The sequence below is a fragment of the Oncorhynchus keta genome, chromosome 3 (assembly GCF_023373465.1).
Source record: "Oncorhynchus keta strain PuntledgeMale-10-30-2019 chromosome 3, Oket_V2, whole genome shotgun sequence".
Classification (NCBI taxonomy): Eukaryota; Metazoa; Chordata; class Actinopteri; order Salmoniformes; family Salmonidae; genus Oncorhynchus; species Oncorhynchus keta.
The window spans coordinates 6,336,491-6,362,143 of NC_068423.1; the positions used below are offsets into that span (position 1 = coordinate 6,336,491).

The following is a 25,653-nucleotide window of genomic DNA, read 5'->3' on the forward strand; positions in this document are numbered from 1 at the left end:
CACACATTATATGCATACACTGTACAGTACATTTATACTGACTCTACACACATGCACACCCACACATACAATCAGCATATACGCTGCTGCTACTCTGTTTATCATATATCCTGATGCCTAGTCACCTTACCCGTATACATATCTACCTCTATCTATCCAGTATCCCTGCACATTAAAAATAGGTTACTGGAACTGACCCTGTATATCAGAGGAGGCTGGTAGGAGGACAGGCTCATTGTAACTGCTGGAATGAAATCTATGGAATGGTACCAACACATCAAACACATGGAAACAACTAGTTTGACTCAATCCATTTCAATCCAATCCATTTGTTCAATTCAATCCATTTCTGCCATTACAATGAGCCTGTCCTCCCATAGCGCCTCCCACCAGCTTCCTCTGCTGTATATAGTATGCTTACTTTATCGTGCTCTTATTTGTTTTTATATATTGTATGTTTTTGTTCTACTTTGCTATTTTTAGTATTACATTGTTATTGATTACTGCATTGTTGAGGTTTGAGCTGGCAGAAATGCAATTCACTGTACATGTGACATTAAAACTTGAAACACTGAAATACAGTGATCCCCTATTATATTACCAAGCGCTGTAATGCCAAGAGCTGAGCAAAGAGTCCCCTATTCCAGCTTGTCCTGGGCCTGAGTTCACAAACCTGTTCTACTAACACACTGAAGCCTCAGGACCAGAACATCCAATCAATTAGAATAAAACAAATGACAACACAGTCAAAACAAAACTATATCACCTATTGGGTAAAAAAAACACACACACAAAGCAAAATGCAGCGCTATCTGTCCTTAAATTGACAGTACATCATGACAAAACGTTGTAAAAACATTTGAGAAAGGACAGACTGTGAACACAGCCCCTAGCCATAGAAAAGGGCAGACACAGAAAAAGCTGGCTGCCAAAAGTAGAAAAGCTGTGTGATCACTGTACCACGAAGAAACAGAGACAGAGCTGCACTTCCCAATAAAAGGCACAAAATACACAACAATTTAAGAATCTTACTTCCACAAATTTGAAATTATAATAAAACATTTCAAAAACATCGCTGATTAAGAAAAGCTACCAATCCTACTAGTAGAGGGCATAGACAGTGGTAGGTTGGCAGCACACTACACCTTCTCCTTCTTCCACCAACTAAAACCGTTACAAAGAATGTGTATTTTCTAAAGCTATTATCATTTCATCTCCTCCAATTATTACTCTTTTGTAATGTCACATTGTGCGAGAGAGAGAGAGAGAGAGAGAGAGAGAGAGAGAGAGAGAGAGAGAGAGAGAGAGAGAGAGAGAGAGAGAGAGAGAGAGAGAGAGAGAGAGAGCTACAACTACAGAAATGACCCGCTAAAGGCATCACCACTGTAAGAGGAAGTAGCAGCTAAGGACAAAAGTGAACGGATGAGAACAAACAGAGATAAAAGGTACACAAAATCACATCACCAATGTAATTGTTAGACAGCGCAAACAAGTTTATTTCTATCTTATCTCATGTACAGAATCGATTTACAGTTTACAAACTGACTGTTTTTTTTTTCTTACACAGAATAATGTACAACGTGTTGTGTCCTCTTCCACTCCCAAAGATGTTTTTAATATACAGCTGCTCTTTATACACAATAGTGACAATAATGTGTTTTTGTGCAATCAGGGTATTGGATGGAAATTAGGTGACCCCAACATACATTTATTGAATTCACAACCACAAGTAAGATTTGCAGGACATTACTCAGACTTGTGTACAGGTACGTTTGTTTTTTGATTTTGTAATATTGTGATATCACAAAACTTTTAAAAATACTTTGGGAAAAACTTGAACGCATCTATTTTTGTAATTTTGCTCAATTCAAGGTCTGGTATCAACAAATCCACAATTGCACTAATATCAAGATGCTGTCATATCCGGCCTAGTAGTAGGTAGGGAGATTCTGAACATTTATTTTGCCTCTTGTAACCAACCAAACACGACATCACATTGTCTTACTGCATTGGAAAAGGTTATAGACAGCTTGTACGAAAAAAAATGACATAATTTGGCAAGAATAGACCTGGGAATCCATTAGAATCGGGCTATACAATTGTTCATCCAGAGTCAGGGTAGCCATACTATACATTTAAGTCAACATTATTCTGAACAACTTTGAAAATAGCAAAAACAAGAAATTCATAAAAGTCTACTGTCAATATAAACGGAACAAAGTCCTCCCCATTTATAACAGAGAGAAAAAAAATGTACTGCAACATAATGTTTTACCCTCGCATTGTTGCATTTTTAATAACTTTTTGTCTATTTTTACAATCTCTCTCAATGGTATTACATCCATTTACAGATCTACTGCACCAACTCTTTGTGACTGTGTTGTACTGTAGCTATGCATTTCTTCATTTACATCTGTAAGAAATATGATTCACAGTTGTTAAGTGTCATAGGCAATTGTGATGCAATCTACAGTGAGAGCATATTGGCCAGTATGTTGTACTTGTAAACATTTAAGACCGGAAGTGAATTTTAAGAGTAGAGCGAAATTCATCTAAAATGTGTGTACATTTGGCAACAGAATTTGATATACTTCATGTGTGCCAGCAACATTCTGGATATTATCAAAAAAGACTTTCCATTAAAAACACTCTACTCTACATATTACATGCACATACAGTACATATACACACACAATCTTATATAGTTCTCTGAATTTGTCACTTTTCAAACTTGTACAGTAAATAGCAACCACTTAGTCTACCACGTTTGTTGAGAAATGATAGACACAAGAAACTATGAACACAAGGAAATATTGAACACAAAATGAGTCATTGATCAATTTTGGCATGCATGCTCTCCCCCGGGGAAGATATGTGTGTTCTTAACTAAATGCAGTGTGCTTCCATTTTTGTGTCTGTCCATTTGACAAGATTAGCTTAGGTGATGTAAAACCTTCTTGGACTGCATTTTGAAAAGGCCCTCCATGCCAGTCACTTAACCCTATGTAAAAGGCACTTACAGGAGAAAAGTGGTACAGATTTTGCATGGCCTTTTTTTGGTGCCCTCTGCTTATTTCATACATGCAACCTTCAACCAAAAGGTAGACTCTCAAAGCTAAATATTATTTACAGCAAGCAAATAACCAAATGGCACAGGAGAAAAGCAGAAATGTCTCAAATTTGGGCAAAGTGTATCACTACTACACAAATGAATGAAGACCCTGGAAGTAAAGGAAAGGTTGTGCATCATGACCGACATTTCAAATTGTTATCGTCACCTTTAGCTATATACAATACACCAGTGGCACCGCCGCCCTACAGGCGGTAAATCAATAGATCTGATTAATTTGATTCAATGCAATTCTATATTTTTGGACTGCAACCGTCACATAATTGTTCACTCACTAACCCCACCTACAAAGCAGAAATTCATGCTGCTATTAAGCTATGTGCAACTTCCCGTTTATTTAAAATGTTATGGTTATTTTGCTCACTGCCAATTGCTCACGAAAAAATGTCACTCTTTGTGTGACATATTATATGCGACTCCCCGCCAGAGACCCGGGTTCAATCCCCGAGTTGACCCTTCCAACTTTTCCCCTCGTTACCTCTGTATGCCCTTGCAATTGAATCTGTCTAAATAAAAACTAGAAAATATATGTGAAAGTGGAATTCCCCTCTCCTATTTTTTGGGGTACAATACAATGATTTGGTTGCAAAAGTTACTGGCCTGCCCTACACAATTTAAATATAATTCATATTGTGACGCATAATTGCCATGGTAGCATTGTGATGCATAATTGCCACAGTCATTTGGAATGTTCAGTCAATGGGCATTATAATAATAACAAAAATAAATGTTATTTTAAGCACTTTTCACAACACCCAAAGTCACTTTACATACACACGAGAATCAGCAGGATAAAAAGCATTAAAATCACATCATAAAATAATTAAGTATATAAAAGTACACTAAACGTAAGGACAGACTAACCATGGAGAACACGAAACACGATGACAGATTAACCAGGGAAGTGAACTAGACAGAAGATAAAAGCTAAAGCCGCCGATAATCCGGGTAAGCCTGTGTGAAGAGGTGTCTATTTAGTGTGAACTTGAATATGTGTATGGATTGTCCGGTTCTGACATGGAGAGGGAGGGAGATCCAGACTTGAGGAGCTGCACAGCTAAAAACCCAGTCTCCCATGGAGCGGGGCCTGGTGCGTGGGATGGTGAGGAGGCCAGTGTCAGAGGAGCGCTGTGAACCGGTGGGAGTGTAGGGGTGCAGGACGTCAGTAAGGTATGTTGACGCCAGTCCATTGAATGCTTTGTAGGTGAGCATGAGCAATATGATCCTGTATTGAACTGGGAGCCAGTGGAGGTTGATGAGGGTGGGAGGTGATGTGGTCCCAAGATCTGGTGTGTGGGAGTACCCGTGCAGCTGAATTTTGAAGTTTGCCCAGTGTTTTGTTGGGGAGTCCGTAGAGAATGGCGTTGCAGTAGGCCAGCATGATAAAACAAAGGCATGGATGAGGGTTGTGATGTCAGTGAGAGAGGGTCTAAGTCATGAGATGTTTTTGAGGTGGATAAAGGCTGACTTGGTGATGTTAGGGATGTGGGGTTCAAATGTAACACTGTGTATCCTGACTGTGGAGTTGGAGAGGATGGTGCAGCCGCTGATTGTCATGTTGAATTGACCCAGTTTCATGATGACGGAGTTGGGGCCCATCAGCATGATCTCTGTTTTGTCGTCGTTTAGTTTTTAAAAGTTATTGCTCATCCAAGTTTTTAGACAGTCAACCACAGAGGGTGGCATAGCGGAGTTGGATTTTGTGTGGATGTAGATGTGTGTCGTCTGCATAACAGTGAAATCCAAATTGACGGAGGATCTGACCAAGGGGTAGCATGTAAATACTAAACAGTAATGGACCTAACACAGACTTGTGGGACACCTTGTGATACAGGGTCTGGGGCAGACCTCCAGTTGCCAAGGGAGCCAAACTGTTGTCTATTAGATAGATAAGAGTGGAACCAGGCAAGGAGTGTTGCGGAAACTACAAGAAGCATCTCCATGCAGTCAGTTAAAATCCGATGACAGACCGTGTCAAATTCTGCAAACAGGTCCAGGAGGATGAGGATGGAGATGATCCCAGAATCAGCAGCACAGATGAGATCGTTAACTACCTTTATCAAGGAAGTTTCAGTGCTATGCATAGCCCAGAAGCCCGACTGGAGGGGTTTGAAAAGATCATGAGAGGCCATGTGTTGTTGGATTTGTGTCGCTACGACCCACTCAAGCAGCTTGGCGAGGAAGGGTAGGTTTGAAATAGGCCCGTACTTGATGAGGATCTCAGAGTCCAGGCCCTGTTTCTCCAGTATGGGAGTTATAGACACTGTTTTCAAAGGAGTAAGAACAATGCCAAATGTAAGGGATGCATTTACAATCTTGACCACCAGGGGGCAGAGAACAGGGAGGCATGCCTTAACTAAGAGAGTGGGCATGGGGTCAAAAGAGCTTTGGTTTTGGATTTAGAAAAGAGTTCAGTAATGGTGGTTTCATTGACAAGGGAGGACATTACGTCTGTTCACAGGTTGTGAGTCAGGTAGTCCTGGTGGGGGGGCAGATGAAGGGTGAGACTACTGCAGCTGTTGGTAGATAGCCTGAAGGCCAGAAAACTGTCACAGAGGTCGGTGGTGATTTTAAGAGAGGGGTTGTCCAATGGACGGAGAAGTTTTTTTTTTGATGGTTGAGTAGAGCATTATAGGTAATGCAGTTATTCTACAGTTTCGAAATTAGCCTACAAATGCTTACATCATATGCATTGAGACAGCATGATCTCCCATAGCAACCGTGGTATTCCAAACACAAAAACAGAAAAAAAATCTAAATAAAACCCCTGGAATATAAAATGGCCGGTGGCATGTAGCAGGATGGAAAATCTGTGCAAAATTGTAGGAGATCCCACCTCAGATAAGTGGCTTACAATATTATAATAAATCATTACAACACATAAAGAATTGCAAATACATTTCCCTGAAGGAGTAATGCACATTTCACATTAAAAGTACATAATTGTACACACGACAAATGGAGATCAACTTTTACACTAACTATCATTCCATAAAAATCCTCCAAATAGAAAACCATAAAGAAAGAAACCACATAATCTCCACACATTTATGCTTTGGGATAATGTGTGCTAATGTCTTCACAGAGAAACAGTATCTCCTTATGGTCCAGGAAGCAGGCTGACCAAAGTGACAGAATTACAACCACTAAATCTCAAGGTGGGCCTATATAAGAGTTTTGGTACCATTTTAATTCAGCCAATTCCTGGCGCAAACATAAATGACACATTTCGGTTTGCTTCCTGAATTGACTGAACTGAAATGGAATTAACCCTGGTCTTCATAAATGTGTAGTACACAAGTCCAGGAGAGAAGAGGGTAGTCCTGTCCTTGAAGTAACTTGTCTTTCTCATGTGGAAGTCCATTCACAATACTGGGCAAATTATTTCAGTCGCAACAAGATACTGTAGGTTAGTTCTCTCCAAATATAGCCATTTGGGTTTTCTTCATTAAGATGGTTATTTCCAAAATCAGTGGCTCAGAGTTGAATTTACTGAGAGGGATTTCAAAAATGGATTTGTAAAGACATGGAGAAGAATGATGAGAATTAGGGGCGTGATCGAATAAATGTGAAACACAAAAACCATATAAAGAGGCTGTCAATAAAATAGTACCATTTGACGGATTATCAAGCAGGCTTGTGCTTTTCTAGGATCTTCTTTCGGTCAAATGCTACTCCTCCACCTTCCTTTTATTGTTTCTCTAGGTGTCTCAAAATGGCTGTATAACTGCCCTGACTACTGGACCAACTCTTATGTTCCATATGACTGGAGCCTGAGATGTTAGCCTACAACTTTTTAGGGGGAAACACCATGAGAGGCCGGTCTTCGATCTTCTGCCACGGGCTCTTCTTGTTCTCATCCTTGCTGTCCGGGTCGTCCTCTGGGCTAGTCATGGAGTCGCGACGGTTCTCGCTATTGCTACTGCGTGCGCTGTTCATGCGGCTGCGGCCTCTCCGGGGGACGGTGGAGCCCCGCGACGAGGGCCCCTCGTCCAGCAGCGGGGTAAGGGAATTCTCCTCGGGCGACACTGGGCGGCCCTCGCTGCTGCTGGGCTCGCTGTGCTCCTGGTATGCCAGCTTGGACATGCCCTTACTGCCACCACCCTTCCGTCCACCAGTTCCCCACCGTTCGTCCTTACCCTTACGGATTGCCGCAGCCTTGCGGTCTTGGGTGCCGTCCATGGGTCCTTCGAGGTTGGCTTCTCGGATTGTGCTGCAGCTGGGGCCACCGCCTCCCCCGCCAATTCCGCCGCTGCTGAGGTCGTTGCTCACGTCGATGTAAGAATGGCGCACGTGGTTGGCGCGGCCGTCCATTGAGATGAACCAGGCGCGTGGGTGCTGCTTAATGCCCAGCTCCAGGAGCTTCTTCTCAGTCAGCCCCTGCAGCTCGCCATTCATCTGTGCCATGGTGGAGTCGTTAAAGAGCACAGGGATCCGCACAGGGCCTTGGGATGGGTCCGAGTTCCAGTTTTGACCCTCCGAGTCATCCCCTTGGGAGCCGCCCTGCTGCTGGTGCTGCTGGTGCTGGCTCTGTTGCTGGGGATGGTGTGACTGACCGGCACCCATCTGCATCCCCCCTTCCTTATCCTGCTGCTGCTCTTTCCCGGAGAAGTCTGAGGACATACGCATGTAATGGGCCGGTATGACCAAGGTGGGCACCATGCTTCGGTACATGTTTTCCTTCATCTGGTCCATGGAGTGGCAGAAGATGATCTGGCCCGGTTGCGTGTTGAGCGATGTCGGGCGGGCCAGGTGGTCGGCGGCGGCCGCAGAGTACTCGGGAGGCTTGTCTGACTTGTCCGACAGGAAACGAGGTGGGGAGCCCCCGTCTGAGGTGTAGCCGCGATTGTCGTTGGCGGTGTGGCAGCGTATGTGGTAGTCCGAGTCCTTGTCGTCCTCCATGATGGGGCTGTAGTTCCGTGAGTAGTCTTCTTGCAGTAGCAGGGGGTTGTCGAGATTGTTGGTGTCTGTGGCGCGGGTCACCTTCATAGGGAAGCTCTCGCCCCTCTGAGGTCCCGAGGCTCCTTTCGCCTTCGAATGCCGCAGCTTGTGGGCGGGGACGTGCTTGGCGAACTCCTCCCGCGAGCTCTGGTAGTCTCGTGAGGGGGATGGGTCAGATTTGTTGGCATCATTGGATGGACCGGATTCAACATGGCCGCCACAGATGAGATTGAGGCGGGAAGTGGAGGTGCCCTGGTCGCGCTTGGAGCTGTTCAGAGCAGTGTGTGGCTTTCCCTGTTGTCGCCGTGGTTTTAGACATTTCCGTCTGGAAAAAGAACAAAACAAAAAAGTCAGATAAAACTAAAAAACTCTGACAAAACAAACAAAACCCCAGACAAAAATAAACAAAAAACTTGGACAAAAACATGGAAACCCCAGACAAAACAAATCAAAAAATGTATTATTTTGTTGTTTGTTCCTAACACATGTTCATAATGTAGAAGCCCATTAGAAGTGAGACCTACAGTGGGGCAAAACAGTATTTTGTCAGCCACCAATTGTGCAAGTTCTCCCACTTAAAAAGACGAGAGGCCTGTAATTTTCATCATAGGTACACTTCAACTATGACAGACAAAATATTTTTTTTAAATACAGAAAATCACATTGTAGGATTTGTAATGAATTTATTAGCAAATTATGGTGGAAAATAAGTATTTGGTCACCTACAAACAAGCAAGATGTCTGGCTCTCACAGACCTGTAACTTCTTCTTTAAGAGGCTCCTCTGTCCTCCACTCGTTAGCTGTATTAATGGCACCTGTTTGAACTTGTTATCAGTATAAAAGACACCTGTCCACAACCTCAAACAGTCACACTCCAAACTCCACTATGGCCAAGACCAAAGAGCTGTCAAAGGACACCAGAAACAAAATTGTAGACCTGCACCAGGCTGGGAAGACTGAATCTGCAATAGGTAAGCAGCTTGGTTTGAAGAAATCAACTGTGGGAGCATTTATTAGGAAATGGAAGACATACAAGACCACTGATAATCTTCCTCGATCTGGGGCTCCACGCAAGATCTCACCCCGTGGGGTCAAAATGATCACAAGAACGGTGAGCAAAAATCCCAGAACCACACGGGGGGACCTAGTGAATGACCTGCAGAGAGCTGGGACCACAGTAACAAAGCCTACCATCAGTAACACACTACGCCGCCAGGGACTCAAATCCTGCAGTGCCAGACGTGTCCCCCTGCTTAAGCCAGTACATGTCCAGGCCCGTCTGAAGTTTGCTAGAGAGCATTTGGGTGATCCAGAAGAAGATTGGGAGAATGTCATATGGTCAGATGAAACCAAAATATAACTTTTTGATAAAAACTCAACTCTCTGTGTTTGGAGGACAAAGAATGCTGAGTTGCATCCAAAGAACACCATACCTACTGTGAAGCATGGGGGTGGAAACATCATGGTTTGTGGCGTTTTTTCTGCAAAGGGACCAGGACGACTGATCCGTGTAAAGGAAAGAATGAATGGGGCCATGTATCGTGAGATTTTGAGTGAAAACCTCCTTCCATCAGCAAGGGCATTGAAGATGAAAGTGGCTGGGTCTTTCAGCATGACAATGATCCCAAACACACCGCCCGGACAACGAAGGAGTGGCTTCGTAAGAAGCATTTCAAGGTCCTGGAGTGGCCGAGCCAGTCTCCAGATCTCAACCCCATAGGAAATCTTTGGAGGGAGTTGAAAGTCTGTGTTGCCCAGCAACAGCCCCAAAACAACACTGCTCTAGAGGAGATCTGCATGGAGGAATGGGCCAAAATACCAGCAACAGTGTGTGAAAACCTTGTGAAGACTTACAGAAAACGTTTGACCAACAAAGGGTATATAACAAAGTATTGAGAAACTTTTGTTATTGACCAAATACTTATTTTCCACCATATTTTGCAAATAATTTCATAAAAAATCCTACACTGTGATTTTCTGGATTTTTTTTCTCATTTTGTCTGTCATAGTTGAAGTGTACCTATGATGGAAATTAAAGGCCTCTCTCATCTTTTTAAGTGGGAGAACTTGCACAATTGGTGGCTGACTAAATACGTTTTTGCCCCACTGTATGTCTACGTGCTCCACACCTGCAGTAGTAGAGCAGCACACAGAGCAGGATGAGCACCAGCAGGGCCAGTGAACCCAGGATGGAGAGCAGGAACAGGGTGTGGTAGGTGGTGATGTCTCTCAGGCCCGAGTGACCGCCCAGACCCACGCCTGCATGAAAGACAAAGCCCATAGGAGCAGGCCTGGGTCAGATACTGGAGCTGCGCTTGATTTAGTTTGCCTGATAAAATGTAACCAATAGAGTAGTTCCAAAAGTGCAAACTCCATGCTAAATCAAGGGCACCTGAAACCCAGGATTACACCTGAGTGGAAGAAAAAGCGGAGCAGACCTGGGTCAAATACTTTAAAATACTGGAACGGTGCTTGATTTACTTTGCCTGGTACAATGGAAACAGTGGAGTAGTCCCAAAAGTGCCAATTCCAAGCTAAATCAAGCACACCAGTAATATTATAGTATTTTACATCATGTATTTGAACCATGATTGAAGCAGAAGCCTACTTACAACTAAAGGGATTACAGTGCATTCGGGAATATATTCAGACCCCTTAACTTTTTTCACCCTCTGTAACGTTACAGCCTTATACATTGATTAAATCGTTTTTTCATTTTGAGCCTGTAATCAAACCCACAAATGATGATGCTCCAGACACTCAACTAGTCTAATGAAGGCCAGTTTTATTTCTACTTTAATCAGTTTTCAGCTGTGCTAACATAATTGCAAAAGGGTTTTCTAATGATCAAATAGCCTTTTAAAATGATAAACTTGGATTTGTTGACACAATGTGCCATTGGAACACAGGAGGGATGGTTGCTGATAATGGGCATCTGTACGCCTATGTAGATATTCAATTTGAAAAAATCTGCCATTTCCAGCTCAATAGTCATTTACAACATTAACAATGTCTACACTGTATTTCTGATCATTTTAATGGACAAAAGATGTGCTTTTCTTTCAAAAACAAGGACATTTCTAAGTGAACCCAAACTTTTGAACGGTAGTGTAAGTATTCAGACCCTTATCTCAGTACTTTGTTGAAGTACCTACAGACTCGAGTCTTCTTGGTACACCTGTATTTGGGGAGTTTCTCTCATTCTTCTCTGCAGATCCTTTCAAGCTCTGTCAGGTTGGATGGGTAGCTTCGGCGCTCAGCTATTTTCAGGTCTCTCCAGAGATGTTCGATTGGGTTCAAGTCCGGGCTCTGGCTGGGCCACTCAAGGACATGCTGGGTCACTCAAGGACATTCAGAGACCTGTCCCAAAACTACTCCTGCATTGTCTTGGCTGTGTGCTTAGGGTGGTTGTTCTGTTGGAAGGTGAACCTCCGGCCTAGTCTGAGGTCCTGAGCGCTCTGGAGCAGGTTTTCATCAAGAATCTCTCTGTACTTTGCTCCGTTCATCTTTCCCTCGATCCTGACTAGTCTCCCAGTCCCTGCAGCTGAAACACAACCCCACAGCATAATGCTGCCACCACCATGGTTCACCGTAGGGATGGTGCCAGGTTTCCTCCAGCCGTGATGCTTAGCATTCAGACCAGAGTTCAATCTTGGTTTCATCAGACCAGAGAATCTTGTTTCTCATGGTCTGAGAGTCCTTTAGGTGCCTTTTGGCAAACTCCAAGAGGGCTGCATTTTAAATGAGGAGTGGCTTCTGTCTGGCCACTTTGTCATGAAGACCTGATTGGTGGAGTGCTGGAGAGATGGTTGTCCTTCTGGAAGGTTCTCCCATCTCCCCAGAGGAACTCTGGAGCTCTGTCAGTGATCATAGGGTTCTTGGTCACCTCCCTGACCAAGTCCCCTCACCCCCGATTCCTCAGTTTGGCCAGGGGGCCAGCTCTACGAAGAGTCTTGGTCGTTCCAAACTTTTGTATCCTTCCCCAGATCAGTGACTTGACACAATCCTGTCTCTGTGCTCTACGGACAATTCCTTCGACCTCATGGCTTGGTTGTTGCTCTGACATGCACTGTCAACTGTGGGACCTCATATTGACAGATGTGTGCCTTTCCAAATCATGACCAATCAACTGAAGTTGTAGAAACAATTCCAGTATGATCAATGGAAACAGAATGCACCTGAGCTCAATTTCGAGTCTCATAGCAAAGGGTCTGAAAACTTGTGTAAATAAGGTATTTCTGTTTAGAATTTTTTGTAGATTGATGAGGATTTTTTTTTAAATCCATTTTTGAAGGCTGTAACGTAACAAAGTCTGAATGCTTTGCAAATGCACTGTATATTTAATTCAGACAAGCAGTTGTCTCTCTCCCTGTAACTTCGATATGTCATGTGTGGTTTGTTTATGTTTAGGGTTCTTTGAACATCTTGGTACATATGCAGCAACATACATGCATGTGATGTCATACAATATAAAACAGAAGTAAAACATATGATCAACCTAACGACATGGACAGTGCGTCATCAATAAATCATTAGTCATAAACAACAAATTGGCATACCATTTAAATCAATAAACATGCATATGAATGTCTTTAGTGATAGAGAGATCATTTGCATATAGTTTGAGAGCTCTTGCCAAGAAAGATGTCTGGTGTCTGGTGCGGCTTCTTTGAAATGGGAGTATTGCCTTGAACTCCGCAGATCATATCGTCTCTGTGTGGGGGTTAGAAACGTGTACAGTGGACATGTTTGGACATGCAGGATGTAATGTTATGTTTTTTCCCCCCAGTCCTGTGACATCTGTGAAGGAGTGTGAATGAAGACAAGGGGAGGAACCTTCTGGAATGATACAGCTGGGGACTGAGCATCAGCATCAGACCTGGGTTCAAATGCATGGAGTATTTCAATATTTGTACTTGAAAATACACTCGTCTCAAATACATGCCAATACTTTCCAAGTGTAATTCAAAATACATTCCGATATTCAACCACTTGTATTTACAAAGAAACAAACACTTACTTTGAAATGTATGTGAAAGTATTTGAAATACAACAAATAGTATTTGAACTCAGGTCTGATCTGTATACTGTAGCATGGCTCATCTTCTTGTGGGATTGGGGAAGGGACATAACACCTGTGTCATTCCACCAAAGATGTTCAACGGAGAAAGTGCACCACTATACAGGAAGAATGGTACATACTGTACATGTTGTTTAGCATGGCAGAGCATTGATGTAGGAGAATATCACCTTCACAGTACTTCAAGTGATTAACGAAGTCCAAATAGTGTTTATGTGCTACATGGGATGTCATATTTTTGGAGCAAAACATTTCCAAACGGGATATGGTACTGGGCCTCGTTTCCCAGAGCCTTCCTAGCCTGAAAATCATCGTTAGAACCACTTTATGATGTTATCTTCAGTAGCCGAGGTGTTTCCCAGAGCCTTCGTTAGTTAGGTTGCTCTTAAAAAACTTTTCACATCTATGAGTGATCCAGACCACTCATAGAGCAGCCAAAGTGCACCGTCAGGGTTGTTTTCCGCCTTCCCTCACAAGAAATCATTCTAAAACTTTTTATAATTATTTCGTGTGAATGGGAATGGTCATACGACGTTTAGGATGTATAGGAACGCATTTCTAACATTTTGTCAAGCTTTGTTTTATCGAAAGCTGAATCTTATCCAGTACAAATTGGAAACACCTGGAACACTATAAACGCCAAGACATTGTCAGAGGTCAGCAGAGCAACAATAATACAGCATGGCTGCTATTCAGCGGATTGCTGCTCTCCAACATAACCACCGCACCGGCCGCACAGTCGGTTGGTTTATATAAATGTGCATATTTGCAACAACCTGAGCCCATTGCAGACTCACAATGATGGGGCAAACGCTCAAAAATACAGGCTCCCACGAGAGGAGATACTCAAGACTGTTCGACCTGCACTGACATTCACAGGCAATGGACACAGGGACATTCTATGGGTGAAAGGAGCCAAATCGAGCAGTAAGGATAATACCCTGATAGTGAGAACAGGTTTGAGAGGCAGTGAAATACTAGTTTATGCCCAACTTGTATACAATAATTATTCCTGGAAGAAATAACTATTCCAAACCAAGAATAAAAGAGACAGACAGACACAGAGACAGGAGATGACATAGAGAAACGAGAGAGGACAGACAGGAGAGGACAGAGACAGCTAAGACATATAGACAGACAGGTTACAGAAAGACAGGGACAGCAGTGGACAGGGAGATGACAGAGAGACATAGACAGGAGAGGGCAAAGTGACAGGAGAGGGCAAAGAGATAGAGACACAGACGAGGTAGGAGGGGAGACAGAGATAGATAAAGAGATTCAGGTGGGACATATGGAGAGAGAGACAGTGGGGAGGGACAAGGGGGAGGGAAAAGGGGAGAGACAATTGTGCTTAATGCACAATACAAATATGTCCTGAACAAATGTTCTTATGAAAAGAGTGCTTGTTTCTACTATATTTTATTTAAAATAAATGGTCTGAAAATATCAGATTTTCCTTTGAGTGTCAGTACCCCTATGGCAAAGCTTTGCCGTGAGGCAAAAAAAAAAATATTTGTGGGCTATACTTGGCCTTGTCTCAGGATGGTAAGTTGGTGGTTGAAGATATCCCTTTAGTGGTGTGGGGGCTGTGCTTTGGCAAAGTGGCTGGGGTTATATCCTGCCTGTTTGGTCCTGTCCGGGGGTATCATCGGATAGGGCCACAGTGTCTCCTGACCCCTCCTGTCTCAGCCTCCAGTATTTATGCTGCAGTAGTTTGTGTGTCGGGGGGTTAGGGTCAGTCTGTTATATTTGGAGTACTTCTCGTGTCTTATCCGGTGTCCTGTGTGAATTTAAGTATGCTCTCTCTAATTCTCTCTTTCTCTCTCTCAGAGGACCTGAGCCCTAGGACCATGCCTCGGGACTATCTGGCATGATGACTCCTTGCTGTCCCCAGTTCACCTGGCCGTTCTGCTGCTCCAGTTTCAACTGTTCTGCCTGCGGCTATGGAACCCTGACCTGTTCACCGGACGTGCTACCTGTCCCAGACCTGCTGTTTTCAACTCTCTAGAGACAGCAGGAGCGGTAGAGATACTCTTAATGATCGGCTATGAAAAGCCAACTGACATTTACTCCTGCTGACTTGTTGCACCCTCGACAACTACTGTGATTATTATTATTTGACCATGCTGGTAATTTATGAACATTTAAACATCTTGGCCATGTTCTGTTATAATCGCCACCCGACACATCCAGAACAGGACTGGCAACCCCTCATAGCCTGGTTCCTCTCTATGTTTATTCCAAGGTTTGGCCTTTCTAGGAAGTTTTTCCTAGCCACCGTGCTTCTACACTTGCTGTTTGGGGTTTTAGGCTGGGTTTCTGTATAGCACTTTGAGATATCAACTGATGTAAGAAGGGCTTTATAAATACATTTGATTTGAGTGTAGGGGGAAGAAGTAAAACATTTTTGGGGATACATTCGAAAGCCTAAAATAGGATTGAATCATTTTTTCTATGAAAATCAGAAATATGTGCAGTAGAGGACTAGTTACTGGTACTGTATATTTGTGGGCTAAAAGGGAAATATCTGAGCGATATATTGTGGTGCAGTGTGCAAAAGCACTGTGGCGGAAAGAAAACAACCGGGGTTCAACGAGCATTACATGATGAAATTGGTTAGTTTGTAGATGATGCCGTTACAGATGTAGTATGTTAATTTGATCACTATTTTGTTGCTGTGAATTTTACTGCATAGCAGGAAATGCAAACCTGTAGTGTATTTGAGTGTTTAAAAAGCTTCTAAAGTCTTTCATTTCGACTTCAGACTTGATTTACCCGAACGAAAAATGTATCAACCACTGCATGATTATTTTCCTGCTGTAGCAAATTGGCTTAAATTAAGATCCTAACTAAATGTCCAAGACGTAGTACAAGGCGATTAGCCAGTTACAGTACCTGCAGATGAAGGGAAGGCTGCGACCCAATACCCCAACTGAGGAACGACCACGTTCCAGATTAGTTGTGTGCCCTCTTTTTTAATGTAGCCAGTTCCATTCCTGACCCACAGACCTGCAACAAAATCCACACACCCAACATATAAATGTTTTAGTAGGCAACAAGTTAAAAGCTTTCAGACATATGCTCCCGAGTGGCGCCGCAGTCTAAGGCACTGCATCTCAGTGCTAGAAGTGTCACTACAGACAACCTGGTTCGACTCCAGGCTGTATCACAACTGGCCGTGTTTGGGAGTCCCATAGGGCGGTGCACACTTGGTCCAGTGTCATCCCGGTTAGGCTTTGGCCGGTGTAGGCCGTCATTGTAAATAAGAATTTGTTCTTAACGGACTTGCTTAGTTAGAAAAAGGTTAAATAATATGTCATTCTGGTAGTCTGAAATTGGTCTCTAAAACTAAATAATCCAGGGACTACCGAAGCATTCATTAAGCTGTAAGTGCAGACCCCTTATGATTTCTAATGAACTAAAAAGCATGCTCAATGCAGTCCAGGGATATGCTTAATATAGATTAAAGCTGCAATATGTAATTTTTGGGGCGACCTGACCAAATTCACATAGATATGTGAGTTATAGATCTGTCATTCTCATTGAAAGCAAGTCAGTAGATCTGTTCTATGGGCGCTATTTTTATGCTTCTCATTCTTAAGTTTGTTTTATCCGTCGTTTACGTTGTTTTTTACACCAGCTTCAAACAGCTAAAAATACTGTACGATCATTTGGGTTATGGATAATATATTTCACAGCGTTTTAGCTGGTACAATGGTTATCTACACTTTACATGTTTGTTTTGTCACATAACTTAAATTAGGCAAACTACTAGAATTTTTGCACCTAGGAAATGGCGGAGCGATTTCTACAAAGTGCAGCTTTATGGGTTAAGGAGTCATTTTTATCCCAGATTACCTATTGATCATGTTTGTGTCTATAGATATAACACAGACTGATGGATGAATATGAGAATTTCAAATGGAACATATGATCCCAGTAGCTTTCACATACCCGTCTTGGGCTGGTACAGCCAGGCGGGAATGCTGGTGGCGATCCTGGTGCGAGTATCCGAGGGCAGCGGTACGGAGACGTGAACCGGGTCAGACACCTGGATGGCGGTCCCATCGTGGTCAAAGAGCTGAACGCTGACCACCGCCAGTGCTGTTAAGTCTGTCCATCCTGTCTCTGCCCCTGTAGTGTACATGTTATTGTTAAATCAAATCAAAGTTTGTCACGTGCGCCAAATACAACAGCTGTAGACTTTACAGTGAAATGCTTACTTACAGACTCTAACCAATAATGCAAAAAAAGTGTTAGGTGAACAATAGGTAAGTAAAGAAATAAAACAGTAAAAAGACAGGCTATATAAAGTAGCGAGGCAACACACAGACACCGGTTAGTCAGGCTGATTGAGGTAGTATGTACATGTAGATATGGTTAAAGTGACCATGCATATATGATGAACAGAGAGATATGTTGATCACCCATAGCCTATAACAACAAGCATTCCTAACACTATGCCCTTGATATCAACTACCACCAAACAAGCTGGGCCAATCATGATTTTGTAATGATCGTCGTGATATGTAGTTATCTTACCTACTTTATTGAAGGCACTTATTGTGCGTCGCTCTGGATACGAGCATCTGTTAAATAACTAAAATGTAAATGTTCTTTCTCCCAAGCCAACCTGTGCTGTTGGTTTCCAGGCCCAGGAGGTACGGGAAGCCCCCGATCTCATACTGGCTTCTAGCAGTAGTCAGCACAGCCGATAGTGCTGTGTAGTTGGAATCAGCTGGCAGCTGAAGGGACTTTCTCTGGAGCTGGACCAATGGCTGGTTCCGTGCACCTATAAAGGAAGTAACAGATGCCAATCGTGAGATATATGGGTCATGTTCAGTAGGGCATTTAACAGAAAAAAAAGAAAGAAAAAATGGTGTTTCATATTGGACAAATCCTGGTAGTCCCTCCCCACACACACACCGTTTCAGTCCCTTTTCTTGTCTGGTGCCTAATGAAAAATGACACAAAGCCTGGTACAACCATAACAGCACTCGCCTGGCAGTGACTTTTTGACATAAAAGCTACAGTATGTAGGTTAAAATACTACATCACTATCAACACTGAAAGGGGCAATCTGCAGTAGCTACATACATTTTTTTTGTTTTACTTTTACATTAATGATATACACTGTACATATATATATACCCATTGATTATTGAAGAATACGACTTATAAATGCCTAATGGGCTTAGTTAAACTGTCGTACCCCATAAGAACCCAGAATATAAGCTTATGTTATTGTTTTTAAACATGCTACTCAATACAAACTGTATAGCCTCAAAACATGGTTAAAACTATGATTTTGATGTCATGGGTGGTCAGTCCTTGCACCCATAGCTCTGTTTATGAATTTGAGAGGTAATATTTCTCTAGCCCCAACACTAAGCTGTTTACCAAAAACAGTGGCGGGGTGCCTGCTTTGTTGTTGTATCTACGGCAGGATGCCCCTTTAAGGCAATAGTACTGTATGTTTGAGACATGAGACATGCAGTCATGAATTTGGGAAATGGACTCGTACAAAACAGCAGCCAAGTACTCCACTGTGGTTGTTGCTATGGAGACAGCAGAAGGAAATAGAGTGTCACGTGAGAACCTCTGGAGGCCGTTGGGTGCAAGAACAGAGAGGAGTCAGGTGAAAATTGGACCTTCACTCCCCTCTTTGAAGGAGGTGGATTCTGGACAATAAATGTGTGTTATTGGCCTCAGAACTCTGATCAGATTTCAAATAGTGCATCAAACCTGAAACACCACATTCCTTCCATAATTTCTGTAATAGTCTTGAATAAAGACTGCCCCTTTAGGAGGAAAAGGTAATGCAGAGATCAGGACAAAGAAGCAGTGTTTCCCTTTACCATTAGCAGTTAAGAGCATTGGGACAGTAACCGAAAGGTTGCTGGTTCGAATCCCTGAGCCGACATGGTGAAAAATCTGTCAATATGCCCTTGAGCAAGGCACTTAATCCTAGTTGCTCCTTTAAGTCGCTCTGAATAAGAGCCTCTGCTAAATGACTCAAATGTAAAATGTATAGGCAGGATGGGTCCCCCCCACCTAAGAGAGTTTGGCTTCTATTCATTTCAATTGATCATCCTAGTTAGTCTGGATGTTGTTCTAGGGAGAAAGACTGAAAAAGACCAACTAGTCAATACCACTGAGGTCGTTATTGTAGCCTACCTGGGGATCCATGCAGCACCTGGATGACATCATCATAGAGAATGAGGGTGCCTGGCCTCTGGACTAGGAGATACAAGCTGACCGATGCATACACTGCAAGAGAGAAAAACACCAATATTAATGAGCGACTGCGTCGAGCTAGCCAATTTCTTACATCTACTCCTGCATTTCAGATCTACAGGAATGCCTAGGGAGAAGCGGCTAGGGGCCCCAATTTGTAATTCAGCCTATTTTGAGAGACAGAGAAACAAAAGGATAGGATCACTTCTGCGTGGGTCTGGATGTGGCAGACCAACCAATTTTTTTTTTTTTTGTGTGTGACTATTCTAAAAACATTTAACCAGTGGATACAGTTACTATTAGAAGTTATAACATTAGAATTATCGACAGTGAAACAATTGAGGCCTGGACAAATACACTTGCCTCCGTAAAGAACAATCTCAGCTAAAGCCCCACACATACAAACCAATTACAGTGCCTTCAGAAAGTATTCATACCCCTTGACGTATTCCACATTTTGTTGTGTTACACCCTGAATTCAAAATTGATTTTTTTAAATGATCTCACCTATCTACACACAATTCACCCATAATGACAAAATGAAAACTTGTTTTTAGACAATATTGCAAATTTATTGCAAATTAAATACATAAGTATTCACACCCCTGAGTCAATACATGTTAGAATCACATTTGGCAGCAATTACAGCTGTGAGTCTTTCTGGGTAAGTCTCTAAGAGCTTTGCACACCTTGGTAGTATAATATTTGCACATTATTATTATTTGTATTCTTCAAGCTCTGTCAAGTTGGTTGTTGATCTTTGCTAGACTGCCATTTTCCAGTTATACCATTGATTTTCAAGCCGATTTAAGTCAAAACTGTAACTAAGTCACTTACCAATGTCATCTTGGTAAGCAACTCCAGTGTATATTTGGCACCCAACGGCCTACTGAAAGATGATTTTTTTCCCCAGTGTCTCTTGGAAAGCAGACTGAATCAGGTTTTCTAGAATTTTGCCTGTGCTTAGCTCTATTCCATTTCTTTTTATCCTAAAAAACTCCCTAGTCCTTGCCGATGACAAGCATACCCATAACATGATGCAACCACCACCATGCTGGAAGATATGAAGAGTAGTGCTCAGTGATGTGTTGTATTTGCCCCAAACATTACGCTTTGTATTCAGGATATAAAGTTAATTTCTTTGCCATATTTTTGTAGTTTTACTTTAAAGCCTTATTGCAAACAGGATGCATGTTTTGGAATATTTGTATTCTATACAGGCTTCCTTGTTTTCACTCTGTCATTTAGGTTAGTATCGTGAAGTAATAACTACAGTAAAATGTTGTTGATCAATCCTCAGTCGTCTCCTATCACAGCCATTAAACTCTAACTGTTTTAAAATCACTGAGAGACCTTACAGATAATTGTATGTGAGGGGACCAGATTTAATCATTAATCCACATTGTTTCAAAACTCCGCCTTAAAATCCAGTGTTTCTATGTCAAACAGTTTTGTTATATTTCAGTCTTAGTTTTAGTATTAAAATGAATTTTGGTGTTAGTCACATTTTAGTCATTTCATTATTCATTAGTTTATGTTATCATTCAACTAAAACTCTGGAAAATGTTTGTTTAGTTTTAGTCACAGCCATTTTAGTCACATAATAGTCTTGTCGTCTCGTCACATTTTCGTGAACTGAAATGAAAAGTAATTTCTAATAGACATTTTCACTTACGAGGGATGCGGCTAGCGTGCCAGGGGACGGAGTTGGTGACATAGTCGTGTTTGGACGCTGAAATGATGACCCAGGTCCCCGGGTGGTACAGGAAGGTCACCCTAAGCACGCCATCACTGCCCGCCTGGCTGGACGCTAACACAGACCGGTTCCCATGAACCTCTATGGCGGCGCCGGCCAAAGGTGAGAGGTCACTGTTGTCGAACACCTGAACTCTGATCTGGACCTCTGCAAAGGAATGAAAACAATCAGTGCTTGAGGGGATCAGTGTGAGTAAGGCGAGGTGCAGAAATTGATAATCTTGATCACATAATTAGTAGTTATTTGGCATGCTGGATGATTTTTAGACCAGTGATTTTGTGCAGCCTGACTGTAGTCGATCTCAAACACGCACAATGGTGCTGTCATAATTCAGCTTCTATGTCATCCTATAGTGCCCCCGAGTGGCGCAGCGGTCTAAGGCACTGCATCTCAGTGTTAGAAATGTCACTACAGTCCCCGATTCGACTCCAGGCTGTATCACATCCGGCCGTGATTGGGAGTCCCATAGGGCGGCGCACAATTGGCCGTCGTCCGGGTTTGGCCAAGAGAGGCCGTCATTTTAAATAAGAATTTGTTCTTAACTGACTTGCCTAGTTAAATAACAGTTAAATTGCAAGAGCTTGGGATGTATGTGCAAAAAGTTGATTCTGAGATAAATTGGCTTAAAAAGTTCCAAACCGTCATTGGTTTTACATGGTGTCAGCCATTTGTATATGGTATTCTTTTGAACTTAACAACCTGAATTGGTGTATTTAGAGTTCTATATGGGTAGCAGTGGAGACTGGTGGGAGGAGCTATAGGAGGATGGGCTCGTTGTAATGGCTGGAATGGAATAAATGGAAGAGAGCAAAACGTGGTTTCCATATGTTTGATAGCGTTCCATTAATTCCATTCCAGCCATTACAATGAGCCCGTCCTCCTATAGCTCCTCCCCCCAGCCACCTCTGATAGGTAGAGTACATTGCACAGAACTAGGCTAGAACCAAAAACAAAATTTTTACAAAAATGCAGGTAGAACCGTGATAGTCCCAAACTTGCGACTGCTAACTTGCAGAAGTAAACGTGTGTGCTGCTGGTGTTATTGTTGTTGACCAAGTCCAGTATTTGGTCTTCAGTTGAATAAGCCAACACAATAAACACGAAGCAACAGATAAAATGGATCAATTCTTTCTTTCTAAACCTATCCAACGCTGTGTAGCTTCACACCCAAGTAGACACTTTGGGACCCCCTACTGATCGTTTCCTCTGAGAACATTTAGTTTCGCATCTTGTTTCTCTAATGCCATGGATATGGGTTATGCTGTGGAGGTTTCAGTGGATACAGGAGTCTCCACTAGGTGTATTTCAAGATGGCAAATAAAAATGCTACTGGAATGGGTGTAGGCCTACAGGATGAGACCTAGGCCGACTGTTAAATTGACATATGTTGCCATTCTTAATTCTGATAGCTCTAGCGTTACGGTCCAATAGCAGGCTACATGCATGCATTCCCATGCATAGGTGTTTCCTTCTGCCATGCATGCCATCATTACAGAGCCCTACTGTTTCAACAAATGAATTTAGTGTGTTTCAGGACACAGGCTAAAATAAATCATTGCTGGGGGTGTATTTATACAATGAATATATTCCAGAACCAATATGAAATATGAAGGGCTGAATAGAATAGATACAGCAGATTTGTTTTATTGGGAGTGGGACTCTGCTTTACATACTATATAGGCCTGTATTTTTCTATGCCAAGGCCTACATGAGCAGTTTATGAATGCACGAATGGCCGGGATACATTGTTACTGTTAAATGAATTACTATATTGACCCCTGGCTAGCATGGCCGCTAAAGGGTCATCGATTTAGGACCTAACTAATAAGAGAAATATGTGAAAACCTAGGCCTGTGATTTATTTTCCTCGACTATGCTGGCTATATGTTTTACAGCGGCACATTTTCCCTTATCATGATGAGCCCTTCAAATAGCCTGACAGAGAGAATTAGGTTGTAACAATTTGATCGCTTATATTGAGTTTTTGATTTGATTTTACATATCTTCAAAAAGCTGATAAGGTAAAGATTATTTTACCAATTTTTATAAACACACCCGCTTCACGGCATGACTGGCTATTTCATTTGATTGGGATGCTCCGAAGATCCATTCGATGCAACATACACATTGATAAACAATACAATTTAAGAAAAACGGTGACTCGTATCATTAGCAAAGAATCCTTCCAAACCAACGGTTGCAATTTCGTTAATAATTTGTCAACAACAGCCATTTAAAAAAAAATGCAACCACTCCCATCCTCCCTCATTGTGCAGCATCCCATATGGCGTGAGCTTACCAAGTGCTCCTTGATCTGGAAGAGATTTGGCTCGCGTCTCCCAGACCGCGGAGATAAAAATAAAGAGGAACAAACGAGAGATGTAGATGGGTGACATCCTTGAAACTACATCTCTATTCCAAATTCGGCGGCCATACATCCATATTTCTCCCGGGCGGGTTACTGAGCTGTTGACAATTAATTCGCAGTCATTTCTCGGTTGCCCAACACCTTAAAGGATGCTGAGGTTGAGCCTGAGCTGCGGTCTGTCAGCTCTCTTGCTTTTATTGTCTGGTGTGGACGCTAGGTTTCACTCTTACTACCCTCTAGTGGTATCGAAATTAAACTGCGATAAACATCCTCGAATATGGTTCCGATTCATAAGTGAAATGTAATGTTTTCATTATCCTTAAAGTTAATTTCAACATGAATGGCCGATTAGCTACTATTTTGTGCTTGTTGATTAAAGAAACGTGGGTACTTCCTTACACGTCTTTGTTTGCTGAAATCCATAGCCTACTTTTCAAGAAAACCTTTATCAAGTACAACCACTGACTGCTTCCTCAGCGCGAATGCAAATCAAATCTCAACAAGAAAACAGTCGGTGGTTGTATTTCATTAAGATTTATTAAAAAGTATTGATTTCATCAAACAAAGAAAGGCAGGCAACCACAGAGGACAAACATATGTACAATGTAAGCGTTTCATAATTGTAAAATGTTGATGTTATTGCTATGGACTTGTGCTTGTGCTTCTAGTTCCGACAGTGCAGCAATATCTAACATGTATTCTAACAATTCCACAACAATTACCTAATTCACACTAATCTAAGTAAAGGAATGGAATAAGAATATATACATATAAATATATGGATGCGCAGTGACAGAGCAGCATAGGCAAGATGCAATAGATGGTATAAAATACAGTAAAATAAATTACACAATATATACAAAAGGTATGTGGACATCCCTTAAAAATGTGTGGATTCAACTATTTAAGCCACACCCGTTGCTGACAGGTGTATAAAATTGAGCGCACAGCCATGCAAATCTCCATACACACACATTGGCAGTAGAATGGCTTTACTGAAGAGCTCAGGTACTTTCAATGTGGCCATGTCCGTCATAGGATGTTTCTGCCCAGCTGGAGCTGTCCTGGTCAACTGTAAGTGCCGTTATTGTGAAGTGGAAACGTCTAGGAGCAACAATGACTCAGCCACAAAGTAATAGGCCACACAAGCTTACAGAACGGGTTGCAACACTCACTAGTGCCTCTGGAAGCAACATCATCACAATAACTGTTCGTTGGGAGGTTCATGAAATGCGTTTCCATGGCCACTGGAGCAGTGGAAACACGTTCTCTGGACGCTTCTCCATCTGGAAATCTGACGGACCAATCTGAGTTTGGCAAATGCCAGGAGAATGCCCCAATGCATAGTGCCAACTGTAAAGTTTGATGGAGGAGGAATAATGGTCTGTGGCTGTTTTTCATGGTCCGGACTAGGCCCCTTAGTTCCAGTGAAGGAAAATCTTAACGCTACAGCATACAATGACAATTCTTTGCTTCCAACTTTGTGGCAACAGTTTGAAGAAGGCCCTTTCCTGTTTCACCATGGCAATGCCCCTGGGCACAAAGTGAGGTCCATACAGACATGGTTTGTCGAGATCGGTGTGGAAGAACTTGACTGGCCTACACAGAGCCCTGACCTCAACCCAAAAGAGTCACTCTCTTGTCCCACTCTCTTGCCCATTGAGATGATGTTGAATGGTCCAAAGTCATGCCCACCTACCTGCAGAGCCCTAGACTTAAAGGGGCAACATTTCTGACCAAAACCCCTGTTGTTGAAAAAGTGTCCCACTTTTTTCTCCTCCCTACCGAAATTGTTAACTGGTCTGAAGTGAAGCCCAGCCCACCTAGAGAGCCATATGCAGTGCATACGGAAAGTATTCAAACCCCTTCCCCTTTTCCACATGTTGTGTTACAGCCTTATTCTAAAATTGATTCAATAAAAGGTCCTCAAATATCTTATTTACACAAGTATTCAAACACTTTGCTATGAGACTCAACATTGAGCACAGATGCATCCTGTTTCCATTTATCATCCTTGAGTTGTTTCTACAACTTGATTGGAGTCCACAAGTGGTAAATGTCATTGATTGAGTCAGAGACAACGATAGACAGCTAACTCTGATTAGGAACAAAGAAATAGAAAACATAGATTGCCCACCCT

The 25,653-nt window shown here is 42.4% G+C and overlaps 1 protein-coding gene across 1 annotated transcript; it reads right to left on the reverse strand.

Moving 5' to 3' along the window:
* Positions 1-1,469: 1,469 nt before the first annotated feature.
* LOC118365118 (protein FAM171A2) lies at positions 1,470-23,717 on the reverse strand. The gene is made up of 8 exons (XM_035747080.2): positions 23,445-23,717; positions 21,065-21,292; positions 19,330-19,422; positions 17,786-17,944; positions 17,107-17,286; positions 16,048-16,161; positions 10,202-10,331; positions 1,470-8,396 (listed from the first exon to the last, which is right to left on the reverse strand). Exons 1-8 carry the CDS (start codon positions 23,581-23,583, stop codon positions 6,917-6,919), a joined length of 2,523 nt encoding a protein of 840 aa, XP_035602973.1. The 5' UTR covers positions 23,584-23,717; the 3' UTR covers positions 1,470-6,916.
* Between the last annotated feature and the right edge of the window lie 1,936 nt (positions 23,718-25,653).

Bases quoted from the DNA above. Each gene is read 5' to 3' on its own strand.
- LOC118365118 (XM_035747080.2), bottom strand. From the start codon at position 23,583: ATGTATGGCCGCCGAATTTGGAATAGAGATGTAGTTTCAAGGATGTCA. The intron at 19,423-21,064 runs GTAAGTGAAAAT...TCTCTCTTGCAG, and splicing joins GCACGCTAGCCGCATCCCTC to TGTATGCATCGGTCAGCTTG. The intron at 8,397-10,201 runs GTGTGGAGCACG...TTCTTTTTCCAG, and splicing joins GTGCTGCTCTACTACTGCAG to ACGGAAATGTCTAAAACCAC.